Genomic DNA, 17591 nt, shown 5'->3' with positions numbered 1-17591 from the left:
TAAACCACAATGCCACTACTGAAAAAAGTTACACGGAGGTGCACATACTACATGTTATCCTTAAAGACTTAGTTAATCCTATTATCTGTAGGAATTTAAAGTTATAATTCACATAATCATATAAAAGCCTCTTTACTATTTAAGGTCTGACAGTCTCTCAAAATAAAACTTCTGCCCAGGAGTGAATGTTGCTCATTCTGAATATTATGTTTTGAGTATACTGCCTCAGGAAGCATAATTTAGTGGTAAACAGTATCAGTTTTACAATCTTACAGTATAGAAAATGGGATAGGGAATATCAACATTGCTGGTGAAAGCTATTGGACTAAATTTATCCCTGGACCAAAATCCACTGGTTTCCCACTTTGAGACATTATAATTTAGATATTCAAATGAACTGTTTTTCCTTTATTGTGTCCATAGCATTGCTCGATAAATAATTGATATCCAATTGCTTTGTACTTCCTTTTTGACAACTTATCTTTAGTGTTTTACTTGCCATTGCCACAATTACATACGTGGGCACATGCATGTACAGGTCCTGGCCTCTGTAGAGTAAACAGCGAATGCTACAGTGTAAGAGCTCCACCATCCGGTCAAATGCTTTAATTCCTTATTCCTTATATACCCTTAAGCAGGCAAGCCATGCACTCTTCAATGGAGTCCTCAGTTCTGCCTAACACAAGGCTTCTGTGGAACTATGATACCCTCTAATGGCCCAGTAACAAACTACAGATATTTATCAAGAATAATCAACCACATAACACAAAAAAATGCTGACAGAACAGATGGGATTTAGCAATGTGTACTTGTAAGCTGATATTTCTCATGGCAAGCACAATATCCTAAAATTAAATTGATATTTGTCAAATGTTCTGTTTTGCAGAGGAATGCACTTTTCCATTTTTCTTCTGGAAGTTAAAATCTGCATGTGGTCTAACATTTTACCACAATCCAATTTCCAAAAGTAGAGGTTTTTTTATGATTTCTCTTTGATTTTGTTAAATGAATATTCATCTGAAGCATAGGGCTCCGAGGAAAAGATCTAACAAGTTAAAGAAATTAATGTTTGACAACATTAGCATGGAAAATAGATCAAGGAGCTAAACATTGTGTAGTTCTTACTAGTTAAAAGAACCATTCTAGGTGAAGATTGTAAACCAAAATTTTTAATTATGTTTTTTATTTAATGATGAAAAAATGTACTACATTACTTTTCTATGTAGTTAACCTTAAAAAAACCCATGTCAAAACAAAGTTCAAGGTCTTTTTAAACACACAAACCAAGGAAATTTTCATTATATTATCTATAGTTAGTAAACCCTCCGATTTGCTTAGGCATTGTGAAATATATAGTAGTGAATCATAACTTTAGATTGGTTGCAGTTATTAATATACAACAAGGAAAATAGCAGGCATTGTTTCTGCATTTCAGACCACTATGGGTGCACTGTTTGAAAATCTGTGAAATTCATACGCAACACATGACTGATAAGTAAAGAATCCATAAAACCCAATCTTCAATTAGAATTATGCTTGAGCATGGATTATAGGAATCTGGTGGTGAACCATGGATTTGCTTACTTTTCTGGCTTTCGGTAAGAAATGTGTGGCCCAGGTCAATCCTGTTCTACAAAACCGGTAAGAATATTGCTATTGATTACTAGGGGAGCAGGACAAGCCCTCTGTTTTTTTCTGCTTAAATTTCCCTGATCGTTCTTTATGCTTGTATTAACAAGAAAGAAAAAAAGGTTCCACTGATCAATAATGGAGTTCACAGGCCAGACAACAACACACTAAAGCTATTACAAATTAATAGCTGAGTTTGGTGTATACGGTATTGCATCATCTCAGCTCTTTTGTGTGCATAGAGATGCATAAAACACTTTATTGTATAATATGATAGGCATGCTTTTACTGCACAGTGAGACTAACATATCACACTACTGTGCATGATAAAGACCTGTCCACTCTTGCTTCTTACCCTTAATATGAACTTACAATAAAACCATAAAGTTACTACAGTGTCTTCTGGAATTCTAATACATTATACTGAATGTGTGTAAGATCAGTGTATGTGATAAAGAACCTTATTACAACTATTAACTGTGCTTATACAGATGATTGCTTAGATATTTAGAAGTTTACTGCAGTGCAGATCACCCATCAATCACATACAAAATTGAGGGCTTCTAAGGGAAATCTTAATGGGCAGATAATTCAAGCCATATTACCACAGGTACATAAATATAGTGCTGTACATGTCATATCTATAAATATCTTAACTGTACATCGAGTAAAATGGCAAGTGGGTGAGGTTTTTTTGTGAGCAATGGAGGCAAAAAATAGTGCCCGTTTACTCTCACAGAATGATTTTGAATGACCTTTGGCCGCAGTTAGCACAAGGAGGGAGGTGCATCTGCGGCCAATTCTTGGAGAAAAGGGAAAGACTGTTTTATGTAGACCTGACCTTTCCATATCCTGCTTTCTTTGGGGAGATCCTTATGGAGAAGAGAGAGGATGGTGTGCATGTGTAATGGAGACAAGAGAGAGGATGGGTGTGTGCAATGGAGAAAAGACAAGACGGGGGGGGTGTGATTGCATGTGTTATGGAGGAAAGAGAGAATGGGGGAGTGCGTGTTTGTGTGTGTTATGGAAGAGAGAGAGGATGGGTGTGTGTATGCGTCTGGAAATGCCTGAGAGAAGCTGAAAGTCCCATGTGAAGCCTTTACATGTGGTTTAGTGGGAAACCCCTGCCCACCTCATCCATTCTTTTCTATTCTATTCTGACCTGACTCTGTCATGCTGAGGGAGCTCGGTGTAGCAACCCAGTGAGATTAAACCCAGATCTCAACACAATCCATCATGCTGAGCCCCCTCAACCCCTCACAGCCACTCGGTGACTGAGGCCAATCCTTGTCTTCCGCTTTCTGGCCTGGGGCCCGACACTTAATGGGAAATGTAGACACCTATTCCACAACTGGGTAATCAAAGAGAGTCGGGGTTGTGATTGTGATGCAATTTTTTCAGATGGTGCAACACATTGTGAACAATTGCCCAATTAAATCATTTAATGGCAATCTAAATCAATCCATGCAGCTACCCCTGAAGCAGTCGAATAATTATCACATTTAGATATTAATCTATGAATGTTGTAATCCTAAAATGTCATACAAAAGAGAGAGAAAGAGTGAAGACCGTTGGTTGTCCCAATTCCTTTTGCTTTCCCTGTGGCATGTCAGTCAGGGTGTTAGGTCTGTGTGGTGTCAGGGTGGATGGCAGTCTGCTGTAAAGCACAGAGCAGTGTTTCTCAGTCTGTGGGTCACGACTCAAAAGTGGGTCACAAGAATATATGAAAGGGCCACAAATAAACTTTTAAAATGGATTCTTCTTTAAAGGAGAAAAATGTGGGAAACCATGGCTTTTCCCTTGCAGGCTGGCAGATCTGCAGCCCCCCATGCCCCACACACCCTCTTCCTGCCCCAGGGCTTGAATTATGGGGGAGCTCGGAGGGGCTCAGCCCTCCCCATAAGAGATGACATCCTCTCTATAAGATTTGCAAATCATAACCTGGGGGTGGTCTGCGATTTTATCAGGGCATTGTGATGGGCAGCCCAGGTTTTTTTGCAGACCTCCCAAGAGTCAAAGCGTCATTCGAACGCTGCCTTGCCCCACACACTGGGGGCCTGGAGCCTGGGGGCAGCAGGTCAGGAGCAAGGGCCACACACAGATTCACAGAAGTTTAGGGCTGGAAGGGACCTCGTGAAATCATTGGGTCCAGCCCCCCGCTCTGGGGCAGTCAAATAACTCCAGCAAGGTTTGTGTCCAGTCTCCTTTGGGACTCTTTAGCCTGGAGAAGAGAAGGCTCAGGGGCGACTTGGTGCAGCCTATAAGTACATAAGGGGTGTGCATCAGGATCTGGGAGAACAGTTGTTCACCAGTGCCCCCTAAGGTCTAATGGCCACAAACTCCTGGAAGGCCAGTTTAGACTGGACATAAGGAAAAACTTCTTCACGGTGCGAGTGCCCAGGGTCGGGAACAGACTCCCCCCAGAGGTGGTGCAAGCACCTACTCGTGGCTCATTCAAAAAACATCTGGATGCTTATCGTGGTGGGATCATTTGATCCCAGCAGTCTTTCCTGCCTAGAGCAGGGGGGCTGGACCCGATGACCTCGCGAGATCCCTTCTAGCTCTAACGTTTATGAAATGTGTGAGGATGTGCAGGGTAGGTGCCGGCGGGCGGGGACTGGCCCTGGATGCCTGCAGACGGGTCCTGGGACAAACCAGGTCGAGAACACTTGGAGGCTCCTCAAAGGGGAAACTGGGCGCACACTTCCCAGGGGTTATTCGACCCCGGCTGTCTTTCCTGCCCAGAGCAGGGGCCTGGCCCCGATGATCCTCCAGCCCGAAACCGCTGTGGACCAGCGCGCGCCGCGAGCCGGGCCGGGCCGGGCCGGGCCGGGGTTGCTGGCACAGCCCCCCGCTCCCGCTCCCGCTCCCGCTCCCGCGCCGCGTGCGTGGCGGCCCCTGGCGGCCCGCAGCCGTCTCGCCAGCGCGCCGCGCCGCTCCGAGGCGAGAGGAAGAGGGAGAGGGAGACATGTGGAGGCTCTGGTACGGAGGTGAGGGCGGAGAGGCAGCTTCGGCGCCGCCGGAGGCACCAGCCCGGGGGCAGGCGGGCGGGGCGCGGCCGAGGGCAGGGGCAGAGACAGCTCGGGGTCCGGAGGACGCGGGACTTCACCTGCAGAGGCAGCGCGGGGCCGGGCACCTGGTGAGCGCTGGGGTGCGGGTGCGCGGTGGGGGCAGGTGGCATGCATCTCCCCGCCGTCCTCCTCCAAGTGCCTGGCTGCAAACTTCCCCGGGCGGGGGTGGGAAGTTTGCGGAGTTGCGGTGCGGGGGTGCAGTGCGTTTGGGGGGGTCGGGGCAGGAGCTGGGGCTGAGGCTGCCCGTGTGCAAAGAGGCGGGCTGACACCCGTGATCTAGTGCTGCGTCTCCGCAATGCCCTGCCGCCTGCCTCTGCGTGGCGGGGCCGGGGGAGCCGCGCCGCGCCGAGCCGAGCCGAGCCGAGCCGCCCCCCCGCAGCCCCGGGGACACCGAGCTGGCCGGTTCCCTCCTGCCCTCCGGGGCGCGGACCCCGTGCCCTGCCTCGGCTCCTCCTGGCCCCTGCCTTTCCAGGCAGCCCGAGGGGGCCCCAGCCCTGACAACAGCTGGGCAGGGGGTTTCCCCCTGGCAGCTGGATCCTTCGCATGCCCCTTCAGGGTCAAACAGCTGGGGTTGGGGCGGGGGGGGGGGCTGCTGAATGGCTCAAGGCCAGAGCCATCCTTGGGGGGTTTCAAGGCTGGGCTAGACAAAGCTTTGGCCAGGATGATCTAGTTGGGGATGGTGCTGCTTTGAGCAGGGAGTTGGACTAGATGGCTTCCTGAGGAACCCCTCATTTTCTATGATTCGCTTTCCCTGCTTCAGGTGCAAAGGGGTGCTTTGACACAGCCCGTCCATGGAGGTTTTTAAGCCTGTGGTAGACAAAGCTTTGGCTGGGATGATCTAGTTGGGGACGGTCCTGCTTTGAGCAGGGGGTTGGACTCAATGCCCTCCTGAGCTCCCTTCCACCCTTCATTTTCTATGATCCGCTTTCCCCGCTTCAGGTGCCAAGGGGTGCTTTGAAACAGTCTGTCCTTGGAGGTTTTAAAGCCTCCAGTAGACAAAGCTTTGGCTGGGACAATCTACTTGGGCATGGTCCTGCTTTGAGCAAGGGGTTGGCCTACATGCCCTCCTGAGCTCCCTTGCAACCCTCACAGTCTGTGATTTTCTATGATCCTTTCTGAAGGCACAGAGAGAAATGTTTCTGTCACACACTGGGACCATTTGGTCATTCAGTCACTGGGGCAGACAGCCAAGAGGTGACAATCAGCCCCCCCCCAAAGCAGTCAGAGGATCATTGGAAAGTAGGGCTGGAAGGGATCTCACCGTGTCACCCGGTCCAGCCCCCTGCTTAAGGCAGGAGCATCCCTGACACATTCTGTCCTCCTCTCATTTGACAACGAAAGGGAGGAATCGCTTTTAGATTCACGCGCATTAATATGCACGTGGTTCCTGAAAGTAGGTGCTAAGTGCTAAATTAATAACCTAGGGATGATTTAAAGTCAGACTGTTCAAACAATAAAAATGTATGGTTATAAAAATAACTTTGATTAAAAAATATTGGCCATGCATACTATTTAAAACATTATGTAACTCCATATAGTTATGAGTAAGAAATTGTACATTAATTGTTATACCCTTGTCATTCTTTGCCCTAGTTGAACAGTTTATGGGCAGTGAAAAGAAAGGTCACTTTTTCCCCCTCTTTGATATGCCCTGCGGTAGTAGCCTGAATTTCTGAATTAGCAGGCGATTTTTAATGTTTTAATGAAAGAGGAAGGGTTGGGGGAAAGGTTTGTTATTAATTTGGGGAGCAGGGGGGATATGTAAGGACCAATCAGGACACCCCACAGGGAAAACTTGAATATTTGGTTGGTAGTAACTATTAATAATAGGTAAGGGTCAGACTCTGTGTGTGGGAAATTTTTTTGAAACTCTATACTTCATTTATATAGAAGCAAAAGAAATCAGATTTCAATGACTGCAGGGTTTTTTTATATGTGTGTGGGTGTATTTGTGTGGGTGGGGGAGTATGTGTGTGTGCATGGGTGGGGATGTATACACCCCCGCCCATCATACACACACAGGTGCGTGCATGTATAAAGAAACCTGGGGGTCATTGTAATCTAATTTCTTGTGCTTATGTATAAATGAATTGTATTCATACACACACACACACACACACACGTAAAAAAACCCTGGAGTCATTGACATCTAATTTCTTTTGCTTATAAATAAATGAAGCATATACACCCACATGTATACACACTCCCACACACACGTTAAAAATAACCTGGAATCATTGACATCTAATTTCTTTTGCTTATTTATAAATAAAGTGTGTGTGTGTGTGTGTGTGTGTGTGTGTGTGTGCGTGCGCGCACACACACGGAAAACAAAAAACACAGAGTCATTGAAATGTAATTTCTTTTGCTTTGTCTTTTCCTGCTAACACAGTATAAAACATGTCCTTGAAGAAATTCATTTGCACGGTTACAGCAGCAGACAGTTTAGAGCAGTAGAGATAAACTGTTAACGATAGATGGCTACACACACACACACACACACACACACACACACACACACACACACGACAGAACTCTATTGTCTTCTTTGTGGTAGGGTCACCTGGCTTTTATCTGTCTTTTGTCTGTTACAGCTTAAGAAGCAAAGTGTGGAAAGGAAGACTACCCAATTGACTACTTTTTTTATTAATCACATTTGGAATGGACAATGGAATGTTCTCTAGTTTTATCATGATCAAAAACTTCATCCTTTTTTGCATTTCCATGAGTCTGGCCAATCATTTTGGGTAAGTTGACATATGTGTTTGACTTTTTACTAAAAGCAGTGTATTTACTTATGGGACTTTAAAGAAAATGTAATGATCTTTTTACACTCACTGTAAAACAGGAAGAAAAAAGGACTTGCTCTTGATTCTTTTGTACTAATTCCAAAGCAAAAGGGAATAATTTTCTTTTTCTTGGAAATATTCTATCCCATCGCTCTTCCTTAACAGATTAGGTCCTTGGTTCTATTTTCCATGCACAGTACTAACTGTAGTGGATATTACAGTCAATGGGAATATTGAGTGTACAAGGAATTGAAAATCATAGCCAGAGGGGTTAAGCTTGCCAGATGCTATATTCTCTGACCACAGTATAGCAAAGCAATAAAATACAGGCTCAACTTAAAGCAGATGGATGGTCCTACAAATTCAATGATTCCAATAGTGCTTACAATTAAGAAGTGCTTTAATGTTTTGCTGGAATGGGGCCAGAGTTCTCAATACCTTGCAGGATTGAGGCCTTAGTGAATATTAAGAGAAGGAGAGCAGATACCTCTTCTTATTGACCACTGTGTATGGAGTGTAGATTGTATTAGGACAGAGAGAGTTTAATTTGTGCTCTCAGCTAAGAAAACTATTTCAAAGTGAGCTACACTTGCTACTATGCAAAGTGAAAAATGGGTTTGAAGTCCAGAAAATAATCAGACATTTGATTTCCATGAAACACAACAAACACATCTGTTTAATTAACTTTTTAGAGGAGCCTGCTGAATTGCAGAATTGTGAATGAAAGATAAAATAGATTATGCTGCTATTTTTCAACTTAAAAACAGCTCTTTTCAATAATCTACCAGATGTCACTAACCTACCAAAATCAGCCCATGAAGGTGACGTTAAACACAAGATTGAGCAAGACCACTGGAAACCTAGAATGACTACATGTTGAGGGAAAATATTTACCAGTATATGATTTTATTGAAAAATAAATATTTTTAAGTTTGCGTACATCTTTATACATACATTAACTCTTCTCTGGGGGAAGATGCTTACTAAAGATGGATCCAGATAAGCTCTAATCCCATAAAACTAATTTGAACATTTGGAACTAGGAGGGATGGGAATCAAACTATTTGACTGGTGAATACTTTTAGAGTAAACAAACACACCCCAGAACTAAAACCTGCAGATTTTTTGGTAGGTCAGATCCATATTTGAATCTGAACTTCGTGGCTGAGACCCATCACCAGTAGATGCCTATACATACATTTAGGCCCAGATCTTATTTCTGATGTTATGTGGCTGTTTGTTCAAAACAAATGCATCTCACTTCAGGAGGGCAGTTATGTTTTACCCCAAGCAGCTCCATAAATTTCCCATTCTCACAATGGGCAACGATTTGTGCCTCCAGGGCTAAGAAAGGAGCAGGGGATCACACAGTATCACTTACAGCCAGTAGGAAGTGCTAGGCATAGGAAGAGGTGAACTCCCACCCCACAAGCCTCTGACTCAGGATTGCAAATGATGTGCTTGTACTGGAAGATCCACCAGCCTATTTTCCAATAGTAACAGGTGGGAGAAGGAAGAGGAAGACTCCACCTGCTTTTTGCCTTGGTTAAGACACTTGACTGGGGAGTAGGATACTCAGGTTCTAGGTCTGAATGGGTTTGAATGCCCATCTACTTCCCAGGAAGAGCTGTAAGCTTCTAACTTCTTAGATCCTAGATGCATTTTATCCGATGACTATTTAATGCAAAATGTATCAATTGTATTAGGAACAGAACCAGGCTACCAAGTCTGGCTCCTTCTTGCATGCTGTTCTTCTGGCCTCATGACTTTTGTATTCCTTTCAGTAGCATAACTTCAACAGGAGGAATGAAGGATACCTTCAGCTTTACCTAGCCCACAGTCAGGTCATTAGGACACTTTGTGGGGAAAGAGAGATGTAAGCTTAAACTTCCTCAGGCAGAAAAGAAACCAGAACCCAGGCCTCTCACTTCTTGGGAAAGTGTCCTAACTATTAGTCTCTTGTGTGGAAGGTGTGTATTTGCTGTGCCCCTCAGATGCTTAAGGCTAAGATGAAATCACACTACAAAAGTAGACACAAGATTTGTCTACACAAGACTCTGACTGTGCAGTAGCCAAATACTACTGCTCAGTATCATCTTGCAGCAAAAAACATGATGAGATGGTACTGCACAGTAGTGTCACTAAAAACGTGTTAACTGGTGCTACTGAGTAGTAACTCCTTTTACTGTGTATTTATTTAGTACTTGCTTATACAAGTACTAAATAAATGTGCAATAACCACTGTGCAGTAGCATGTTGTGTAGACATGCCCGCATTAACAGTATTGCAGGAACTGGAGAGATAGAATACTTAAAGCCATTGGTGACACGTAGGGGGTGCATGCAGGTGCATGTGCACCCCCTGAGAGAAGCGCTGCTGATGCTGCCAGCAGCGCCTGTGGGCAGTCACCACTCATCACCCCCCCACTCGCCCCCAATACTGCCAGTGGTGTCTGCAGGCGGTCGCCAATTGCCGCTGGCCACAGCTGATGCTGCCATCAGCATTTGCATGGGTAGTCACCAACCGCTGGTTGGCGCTTGACACCCCCCCCCCCCGTTGACATCGCCGTGGGCACCTGTGGGAGCTCCCTGCTGCCATGCCACTGTCACTGCTGTCTATGGGTGGTTGCCATGCTCCCCCAGCCTCTGGGGACATGTGCCATTCATGCTTAAAGACTTAGATGCCTGAAACCTGCTTAAGTACCACTTAAGAACTTAGTATGTGGAATGGGACTCAGCCCTCAGAGGTGTCACCAGTCAAGCATTTAAAAACAGCTGTAGCATTGATATATCACAATAAAGCCAAACAACTGAAACTGAACTAAATGCCTGATCTTGATTCTCTTACAGTTTCCCATTGGCTTTTAATGGGTGCATCTATACGTGCAATTAGTGCAATGTAGTAAACTCTGGTCCAGTTAGCACTGGAGTTTATTGCTCCCAGGCACTGTGTTTGCATGTGTGTCCAGGACTGCAGCATGTTGAGCTGGGTTGGAGTAGCCCCAGCTGGCCGGGTTCCAGGGGGCCAACCTGGCAGCCTGGGGCTGCTCTAACCTGGCTCAGCATGCTGCGGAGGGGCTGGCTGAGACATGAGGGTGCTCCAGTGTGGGGCTAGTTGGCAGACAGCCCCTGTACTGAAGTACTTGCATGTCCTAGCCAGCCCTGTCAGCATCTATACATGTGCTGCAACATACTAAATAATGCCATTGAAGGATGGTACTTGTGTTTAAAAATACTAACCTATGGTGGAATTAATTAGTTTACTGCAGCCTAATAGGGTTGCACATGCAGGCACTGGGTGCTTCTACACATTCTTTAATGCACTTTAGATAATGCACATTAAATCTAGTACCTCCATTGTGAGGTACTAGAAGAATGCACATTAGCCTATTTTAATGTGCATTAGCTAAAGAGCACAGGGTTTTTGTGACACTTTAATGTGTATTAAAATAGGCTAATGCACATTAAAGTGCATGTGTAGATGCACCTACTGGGACTTTACTGATGAACTAATTAGGCAACTCCACAGTAACTTCATGTAGATGCGCCCAATGAGAGCAGAATCAGACTCTATTATAGAACCAAACTGAAATTAGACAGTGATGATTTGGCTTTTCAACCTGGCTTGAGATTATAATGTTTTAACAAACTATTATCACCTTGAGAAAATCCTAGGATTGTAACTTTGAGATCTCTGTTCCCTCTTTTCACTGAAGTAAGAAATAATGTAAGAAGTTGGCATTTGCCCTTTTTTGGCTAATATTCAGTCTTTTATTTGTGGTATTCACTCTTATCAAAAATGTGGTTTTTTGGACCTTGAAAGTGAGTGTTTGAATACAGCTACTGTAACCACAACAAATGGTGGATAGAGATAAGATTCAACTCTAACTTTTCCAATGCACTTGGATTAGAACCCACACTGCTCCTAGGTTTAGTTCTGTATCATATAAACAGAGAAGGCAGGGCAGGGTGACACCTTGGAGACTGATTCAGAGAAGCTTAAGCTTTTATGATGACAGCCATGCCAAATTGAACTGTCTGACTTCATGATCAAGTCAGTAACCAAATGCTAGAATAAAAGCATCAAATATAGTTTTTCATTTGTGGTTTACTAATTTCACTTTAGGTAGATAAATTGTTCCAGTTCACTCTACACTTAGACCTACAGGCTGAGTATAGACAGTCAAGAAGCCTGAGGCTGAATCAATCTTTGCAGGTTAGTCTAAGCTGCCTAGATTGAACTGATTAGGAAATGAACAGATATTCACTTTTGATTATGGAAATGCAGCCACAAGCTTGAGATGTCCCAGGCCAGAAGTTGGGGGGTGATAGAGCAATCCTCCCTGCTCAGCTGGATCATGCAGCTTGGGCCAAAGCTAGCCCACCCACCCTGTGGGGGTGGGGGGGAGGTTGCAGGGGAGGTGCAAAGCATCCTGGGATTCTGGGGGACTGTAAATAAACTTGAATCTAGAAGGGATCTGGGACAGAAGTTCAATAAACTGATTTAACATAAATCAGTTAAGTTTGATACTACATCCATCCAGGTTTATCTTAAACCATTTTCAGCCATTTTGAAATTAGTTTATGTGCACTGAACGGCAGTTGTGTTACAGATCTGAACCAGTTTCCGATCACTTATACTGGTTTATGTGTAACTTCTGTTCCTAGCCATAGAGTTAAAATACAGTCAAAACATGACACTTGCCAGTGCAGAGGCAGAGGGCATAAAGGAGTACAATGTGCTTGAATATATCTGCCTCAAAAGCAGGTGCAGTTTCAGACTCCAGTTTAGTGTTTGAAACTCTTCAGGATAATTAGTTATTAAATGCCTATAAAATGCATGATAATTGCTCTTTGATTGATTGACTGGTGTCAGCAGACTCTTCTGTAAATATTTAGCAGGGTTGGTTTGCAATGGTTCATTTCAGTGCATTTTATATTGCATTAGTCCAATGGGCAAAGATTTAAAAGCAAAAATACAGTTGGACATTGCAGATGGCTGAACTTTGCATCTTATTCTCAATAGTTATTCCATATTTCTGTTACCACATAATTATCATTTTCACAGACTTAGTCAAGGCTACCTAGGAGCCTTAGATGCATAAAACTCAATTGAATACAGCAGTATTATGCATCTCAGTCTCCTAGGCTGCTTTGAAAAACCTCAGCAAAAAGATACCATTAGTTTTGGGATAACATGTACCATCTATGGAAAAACTAGTGAGAAGTATACATGCCAATAGATGTGTGGAAAAACAGAAGAATGGAAATATAGACAGAGCTACATGGCTTTTAAAATGAAATTGAAAATTTAAAATTAATTGATATAGATCAAAGAAGAAGAGCATGAAAAAAACATCACCGTTGATATAACAGCAGTTTTAGAAGCCTAGTGTGCCTGTAGACCAGGGGTGGGAAAATACAGCCTGCTAGGCCATTCTATCCAGCCTGCAGTGCACATAAAAATTTAGAAAATTAATATTGATCTGTCCTTGGTTTCTGTCAAAAATGACAGAAACCAGGGGTGGTAGGACACAGGGGAAGCCTGGCGGTCTCCTGCAACAGCAGGGCCCGCCCGGCCCCGGCCCCCAACCCGGAAGCCCCAGTGGGGGCTTCTGGCCTGGGATCATGTGGCTGCACTGTGCTGGAACTTCAGGTAAGGGTGGGGAGGGGTGGGGGAGGACCCCGGGCTGGGGGAAAAGCTGAGCCCGGGAAAAAGTGGCCCCTCGCCTGCCCCATGGCTGGTGCTTCCTGCTGCAGCCACTCGCAGCTCATGCGGGGCTGTCCTGAGCAGGCACAGGCAGCCCCACATAGGCTGCGAGTGGCTGCAGCATGGGGTGCCACCCACGGGGCAGGCAAGGGACTGCTTTTCCCCACCCTTGCTCAGCACCAGCTTGTAACCCACCCCCGCTGCCAGCCTGGGCCCCGTGCTGGCTCTGGGCTCGCCAGTAGGGGCTGTGCCATGGTGGCAGAAGCTGTGGTCCCCCTGCTCGCCATGCTGTACAGTGTTTGCTGCTGCCTGCCTGGAGCTTGCATGCTGGGCAGCACAGAGGTGGTGGTGGCAAACACTTCCTAGTGCAGCAAGCAGGGGGGCTGCAGCTACTGCCAGCATGGCACAGCCCCAACAGGCAAGCCCGGAGCTCGTGTGGGGCCCAGGCTGGCAGCAGGGGTGGGTTACAAGCTGCTTCTGGGCATGGAAAAAGTGGCTCCTCACCCGCCCCATAGCTGGCACCCCATGCTGCAGCCGCTCGCAGTACACATGGGGCTGCCTGTGCCTGCTCAGGACGCCGCAAACAGCTGTAGCAGGGAGCGCCGGGCACAGGGTGGGGGAGGGACCGCTTTTCCCCGCACTCAGCACCAGCTCGTCCCCTGCCGGGGAGCAGGGTTTCAAGGCTGCATGCTGCCCCTCAGCCTGTACTGCATGGCTGGGGGGCACTGGGAGTAAGTGGATGCGGGAGTCAGTGGGAGCGTGGGGCCCACATCGGTGTCCCGGGGCAGGTGCCGGCGGAGCCTAGAGCAGAGCAGCAGGAGTACAGGGTCCTGGCCGGCAGGGGCTCTATGGATCTGGGTCAACTCACCCCTCTCCCTGCTGGTGTAGCCCAGCCCGGCTCCACAGACCCCAGCCAGCCTGTGCCCTGCTCTGGGCCCCACTGGTGCTGGCCTGAGACATTGGTCCCAAGACATTGGGACATTGGTCCCAAACTGGTGACCAGGGGGTGGGGCATCTGTCAAGGGGCAGGGCTACCCATGCGGCCCTCAACAGCTTGCCAAAACTGGGTAAGCGGAACCTCCACCCAAAATAATTGCCTGCCCCTGCTGTAGACGTTCAGGGATGCTGTTCCGACATGCTGTAATTGTAGTGCACTAGAGCAGATTTAATTCATTGAGTCTGCTGGAGCATACTAATTAGTGTGCTCCAGCAGCCTCCACGTCTCATGTATTCAGTGTCCCTGTGTTTCAGAATGGCAGCGGGGGCGCTTTAACTAAAGCTTATCCAATGAGCTCCTGCAGACACTTTACAGCAGCATTTCCAAACCGGTGTTCCATGGCACATGTCCAGGTGTGCTACGGCATTTGGGCTGGAGCCATGTCCCTTGCCTACTGCTGCTGCAGGCAGCCAGACAGGCGGGGGGTGTGGATCCAGCCAATGATTCAAATGCCGTGCCACCTGCTTCCTGCAGCTCTGTGGTATTCCGCTGCTCGCTACCCCTGCCTCACTCCAGTCTGCAGCGTTCAGCTGCTCGTTACCCAATTCCCTCCCTCCTCCCCCCGATCCACAGCATTCGTTGCCTCCCTCCTCCCCCCCCCAGTCTGTGGCGTTCAGCCACTCTCTAGCTCCCCACTCCTCACTTGGCCAGTGTGCCATGGGGTGGGGAAGGCCATGTAAGTGTGCCACGGGGTGAAAAAGGTTGGGAAACACTGCTTTACAGTACACAAGATGCTGCAGGCACTTAAATTAGAGCAGCTCTGAGAGCCACTTTAATTAAAGTGTCCCCCCACCCCCAGAGCATGTGTAAAGACTTGTAAAGACACCCCTACTTTATAGCACCCACTGAAGTAGGCTGTAACCCATGAAAGCTTATGTCTCTCTGAACCAGTTAGTCTCTAAGGTGCTGCCTTGCCCTACCTTCTGCTTGACTTCAGACTAACACAGCTACTCTCTAGTTCTAATTGAAATCAAGCAGCCTTCAAGTTTTCTAGACTCAGAACTTAAGTGCTATAATGATTTATTGTTCTGAGATATGTTATTGAATTATTGCAAGGTGCTTTACAATTATAGTGAAATTAAAAATAATCTCAATTTAAATTGGTGTTTTCACCATCAGTTAATGGTTTTAATTGAAGAACCACAGGAACTGGAAAGAGAAGAACTCTTTTTTTTGCTCAGTTAAGTGCAAGATTCTCTCCACATTAGTTTTCCTAGGTGGTTTGTCTAGTCTGTTTCTATCTGTTTCAGTCTTTGGGGCTTCTTTTCCCTCCTGTGTGCTATTAGCTCTAGGAGCTCAAACCATCAAAAGTTTTTCTTAATTGTCCATCTAAATTTATGCTTACTCAATCCATCATATTATTTTAATTGGGTTGATTCAAAGCCCATTGAGTTCAATACGGAGAAGCCCATTGTTTTCAATGATTTTTGGAGCAAGTGTACATCTCATTTTTCAATCTTTGACTGAAATCTTTGTTGCTGCTATTAGAGTTGCTTCCAGTTTGTCTCTATATAATAGCATTTCTTTAAAAACATCTATGCAGATTAGGGTCATATATATAGTCCTATTTATCTAGAAGAAAAATTATTAAGTTATAAAAATGAAGGAACGGTGAATATCAGTCTTCATAAAAACTTTGCACTTCATATGCACAACAATAATCTTCTATTTCATGTTTTCCACATTACATTATCTGAGGACAGAATGCAGGATTGAATCATGGAGAGGAAGTAGTAGTATCTGTGTGGACTTGTATTTGAGATTGATTAGGGTTCACCGTTCATGTAGACATGCAAGCCTTTTCTTTTTTTTTTTTTTTTTTTTTTTTTTTTTTTTTTTTTTTTTTTTTTACAGAAAATGTGTTCAGTTTGCATTTGAGATGGCTGGTGAAAAAATTACTTAGTTTGAGTCAGAGTTGAAGTTGAAATGTTACAGTGAAGTATACGTTACTTTATATTACATGTTTCTTTGAGTAATATAAAAAATTGCGATATAATTATTTATTTCCATTCTTTTAAATGCTGTGTTTTATAAATGATACTATTAAGTAACCACATTGTCATCACCTGATTTTTTGAAAGGAAGATTTTTGGTTTGGCGGTAACAGTGAATCTAGTAAAGAACTCAGAGAGATATTTAAGAAAATTAAAAGCAAAAGAAATGTGCTCAGACAAACATGAACAAAACTAAGCAAGTGTACTTCCTGTCAAACCTATTTAACATTGCAATTGATTCAGCATAACTGAGGTAACTGAAAACAGCAATGTCTACCAATGCAAAAACTGGGAACTCCCAAAGTTGCTGTCATCCATGTTAAAAAGTCTATCACTCATCGTCTTAAGCATCAATGTTTCTATTACAATTTGGTCAAAGCTTGATGGACAGAAATAACAGATTTTTTTAAAAAATAGCTATCAGTATATCATCTTAATCCTTTCAAGCAATTTCACAAGAAAGGCTAAATTAGACACTGGGTGCATTTACTGGGTGCATTTAGACTACATGTGCATTTACTGTGCAGTAAGTTACTGTTCAGTGGGTTATTTTGTTGTAAGCGGTTTTAGCATGGCATTTACATGTGCAGCCATTAAAGCACAGTAACACTGAGTGTGTGGACTGATTTGGGACTAACTTTAGAAACTATGGAAGTTGAAGGCGTTTTTAGTTAGTTTCTCGTGGGCATGTCTACACCTGCACGTTTACTGCTCAGTAACCAAAAATTACTGCACAATAAGGTCATGCATCTACATGTGCATGCCCTTACTGCACAGTAAATATGGTGACTTGAATCAACTTGGGTGTAAATTTGATACCTGCATCATGCAGGTATCAAATTTATGCCCAGTTATTTACTGCGCAGTAACACACATGTAGTTGCATTAGTAACAATGTGCAGTAACACTGCGTGCGTGGACTGACTTGGGACTAACTTTTGGTTACTGTGCAGTAACCTAAATTACTGTGCAGTAAATGTGCATGTATAGACGCGCCCACTGGTAACTGACTAGAAACTCCTTCAACTTCCAAAATTTGCCTTTCTCTCTTTTCTCTGTTTTTCACTGTTAACAACAGAGATTCCAGTAGTCTGGTTTAATAGGATTGGAATTACATCAGAACCCAGAGACAAATTAGCATTTTGTATAGCAAAGAAAGGAAAATTCATAGGCACATGCCTGTAGAACTACAAGCATGTGCTATGCCAGTTATCAAGGTAAAATTAGGCTTACTTTTCTGAATTAGCTCCTTGACTACCTTATTTTTAAAGCACCTTTAAAACCTAGTAGTTTTGAGTTTATGGTAAACCATAATCTAACTATCCTGATAATACATTGTAGTATATAATGCTGTTTTTTCCCCCAAAGGACACTAGATTAGGGCTAGGGAGAGGAGTGTGTG

General features: G+C 44.7%; 1 protein-coding gene across 4 annotated transcripts in view; it reads left to right on the top strand.

Annotated features, from left to right (window-relative positions):
• Window positions 1-4328: 4328 nt before the first annotated feature.
• The window catches only part of GABRA5 (gamma-aminobutyric acid type A receptor subunit alpha5), a 93475-nt gene continuing 80212 nt past the window's right edge, over window positions 4329-17591 (top strand). For 2 of the 4 annotated variants that reach the window (XM_059720967.1, XM_059720966.1), the window contains exons 1-2: window positions 4329-4619; window positions 7295-7447. In XM_059720967.1, coding sequence (XP_059576950.1) covers window positions 7362-7447 — 86 coding nt within the window. In that variant the 5' untranslated portion in view covers window positions 4329-4619; window positions 7295-7361. Of the gene's footprint in view, window positions 4620-4678; window positions 4769-7294; window positions 7448-17591 lie in introns of those variants that run through there. The other 2 variants (XM_019485117.2, XM_014600316.3) reach the window with 2 other exon arrangements.

The sequence above is a fragment of the Alligator mississippiensis genome, chromosome 1 (genome assembly GCF_030867095.1).
Source record: "Alligator mississippiensis isolate rAllMis1 chromosome 1, rAllMis1, whole genome shotgun sequence".
NCBI lineage: Eukaryota > Metazoa > Chordata > Crocodylia > Alligatoridae > Alligator > Alligator mississippiensis.
This window is presented reverse-complemented; position numbering and strand designations above follow the sequence as displayed.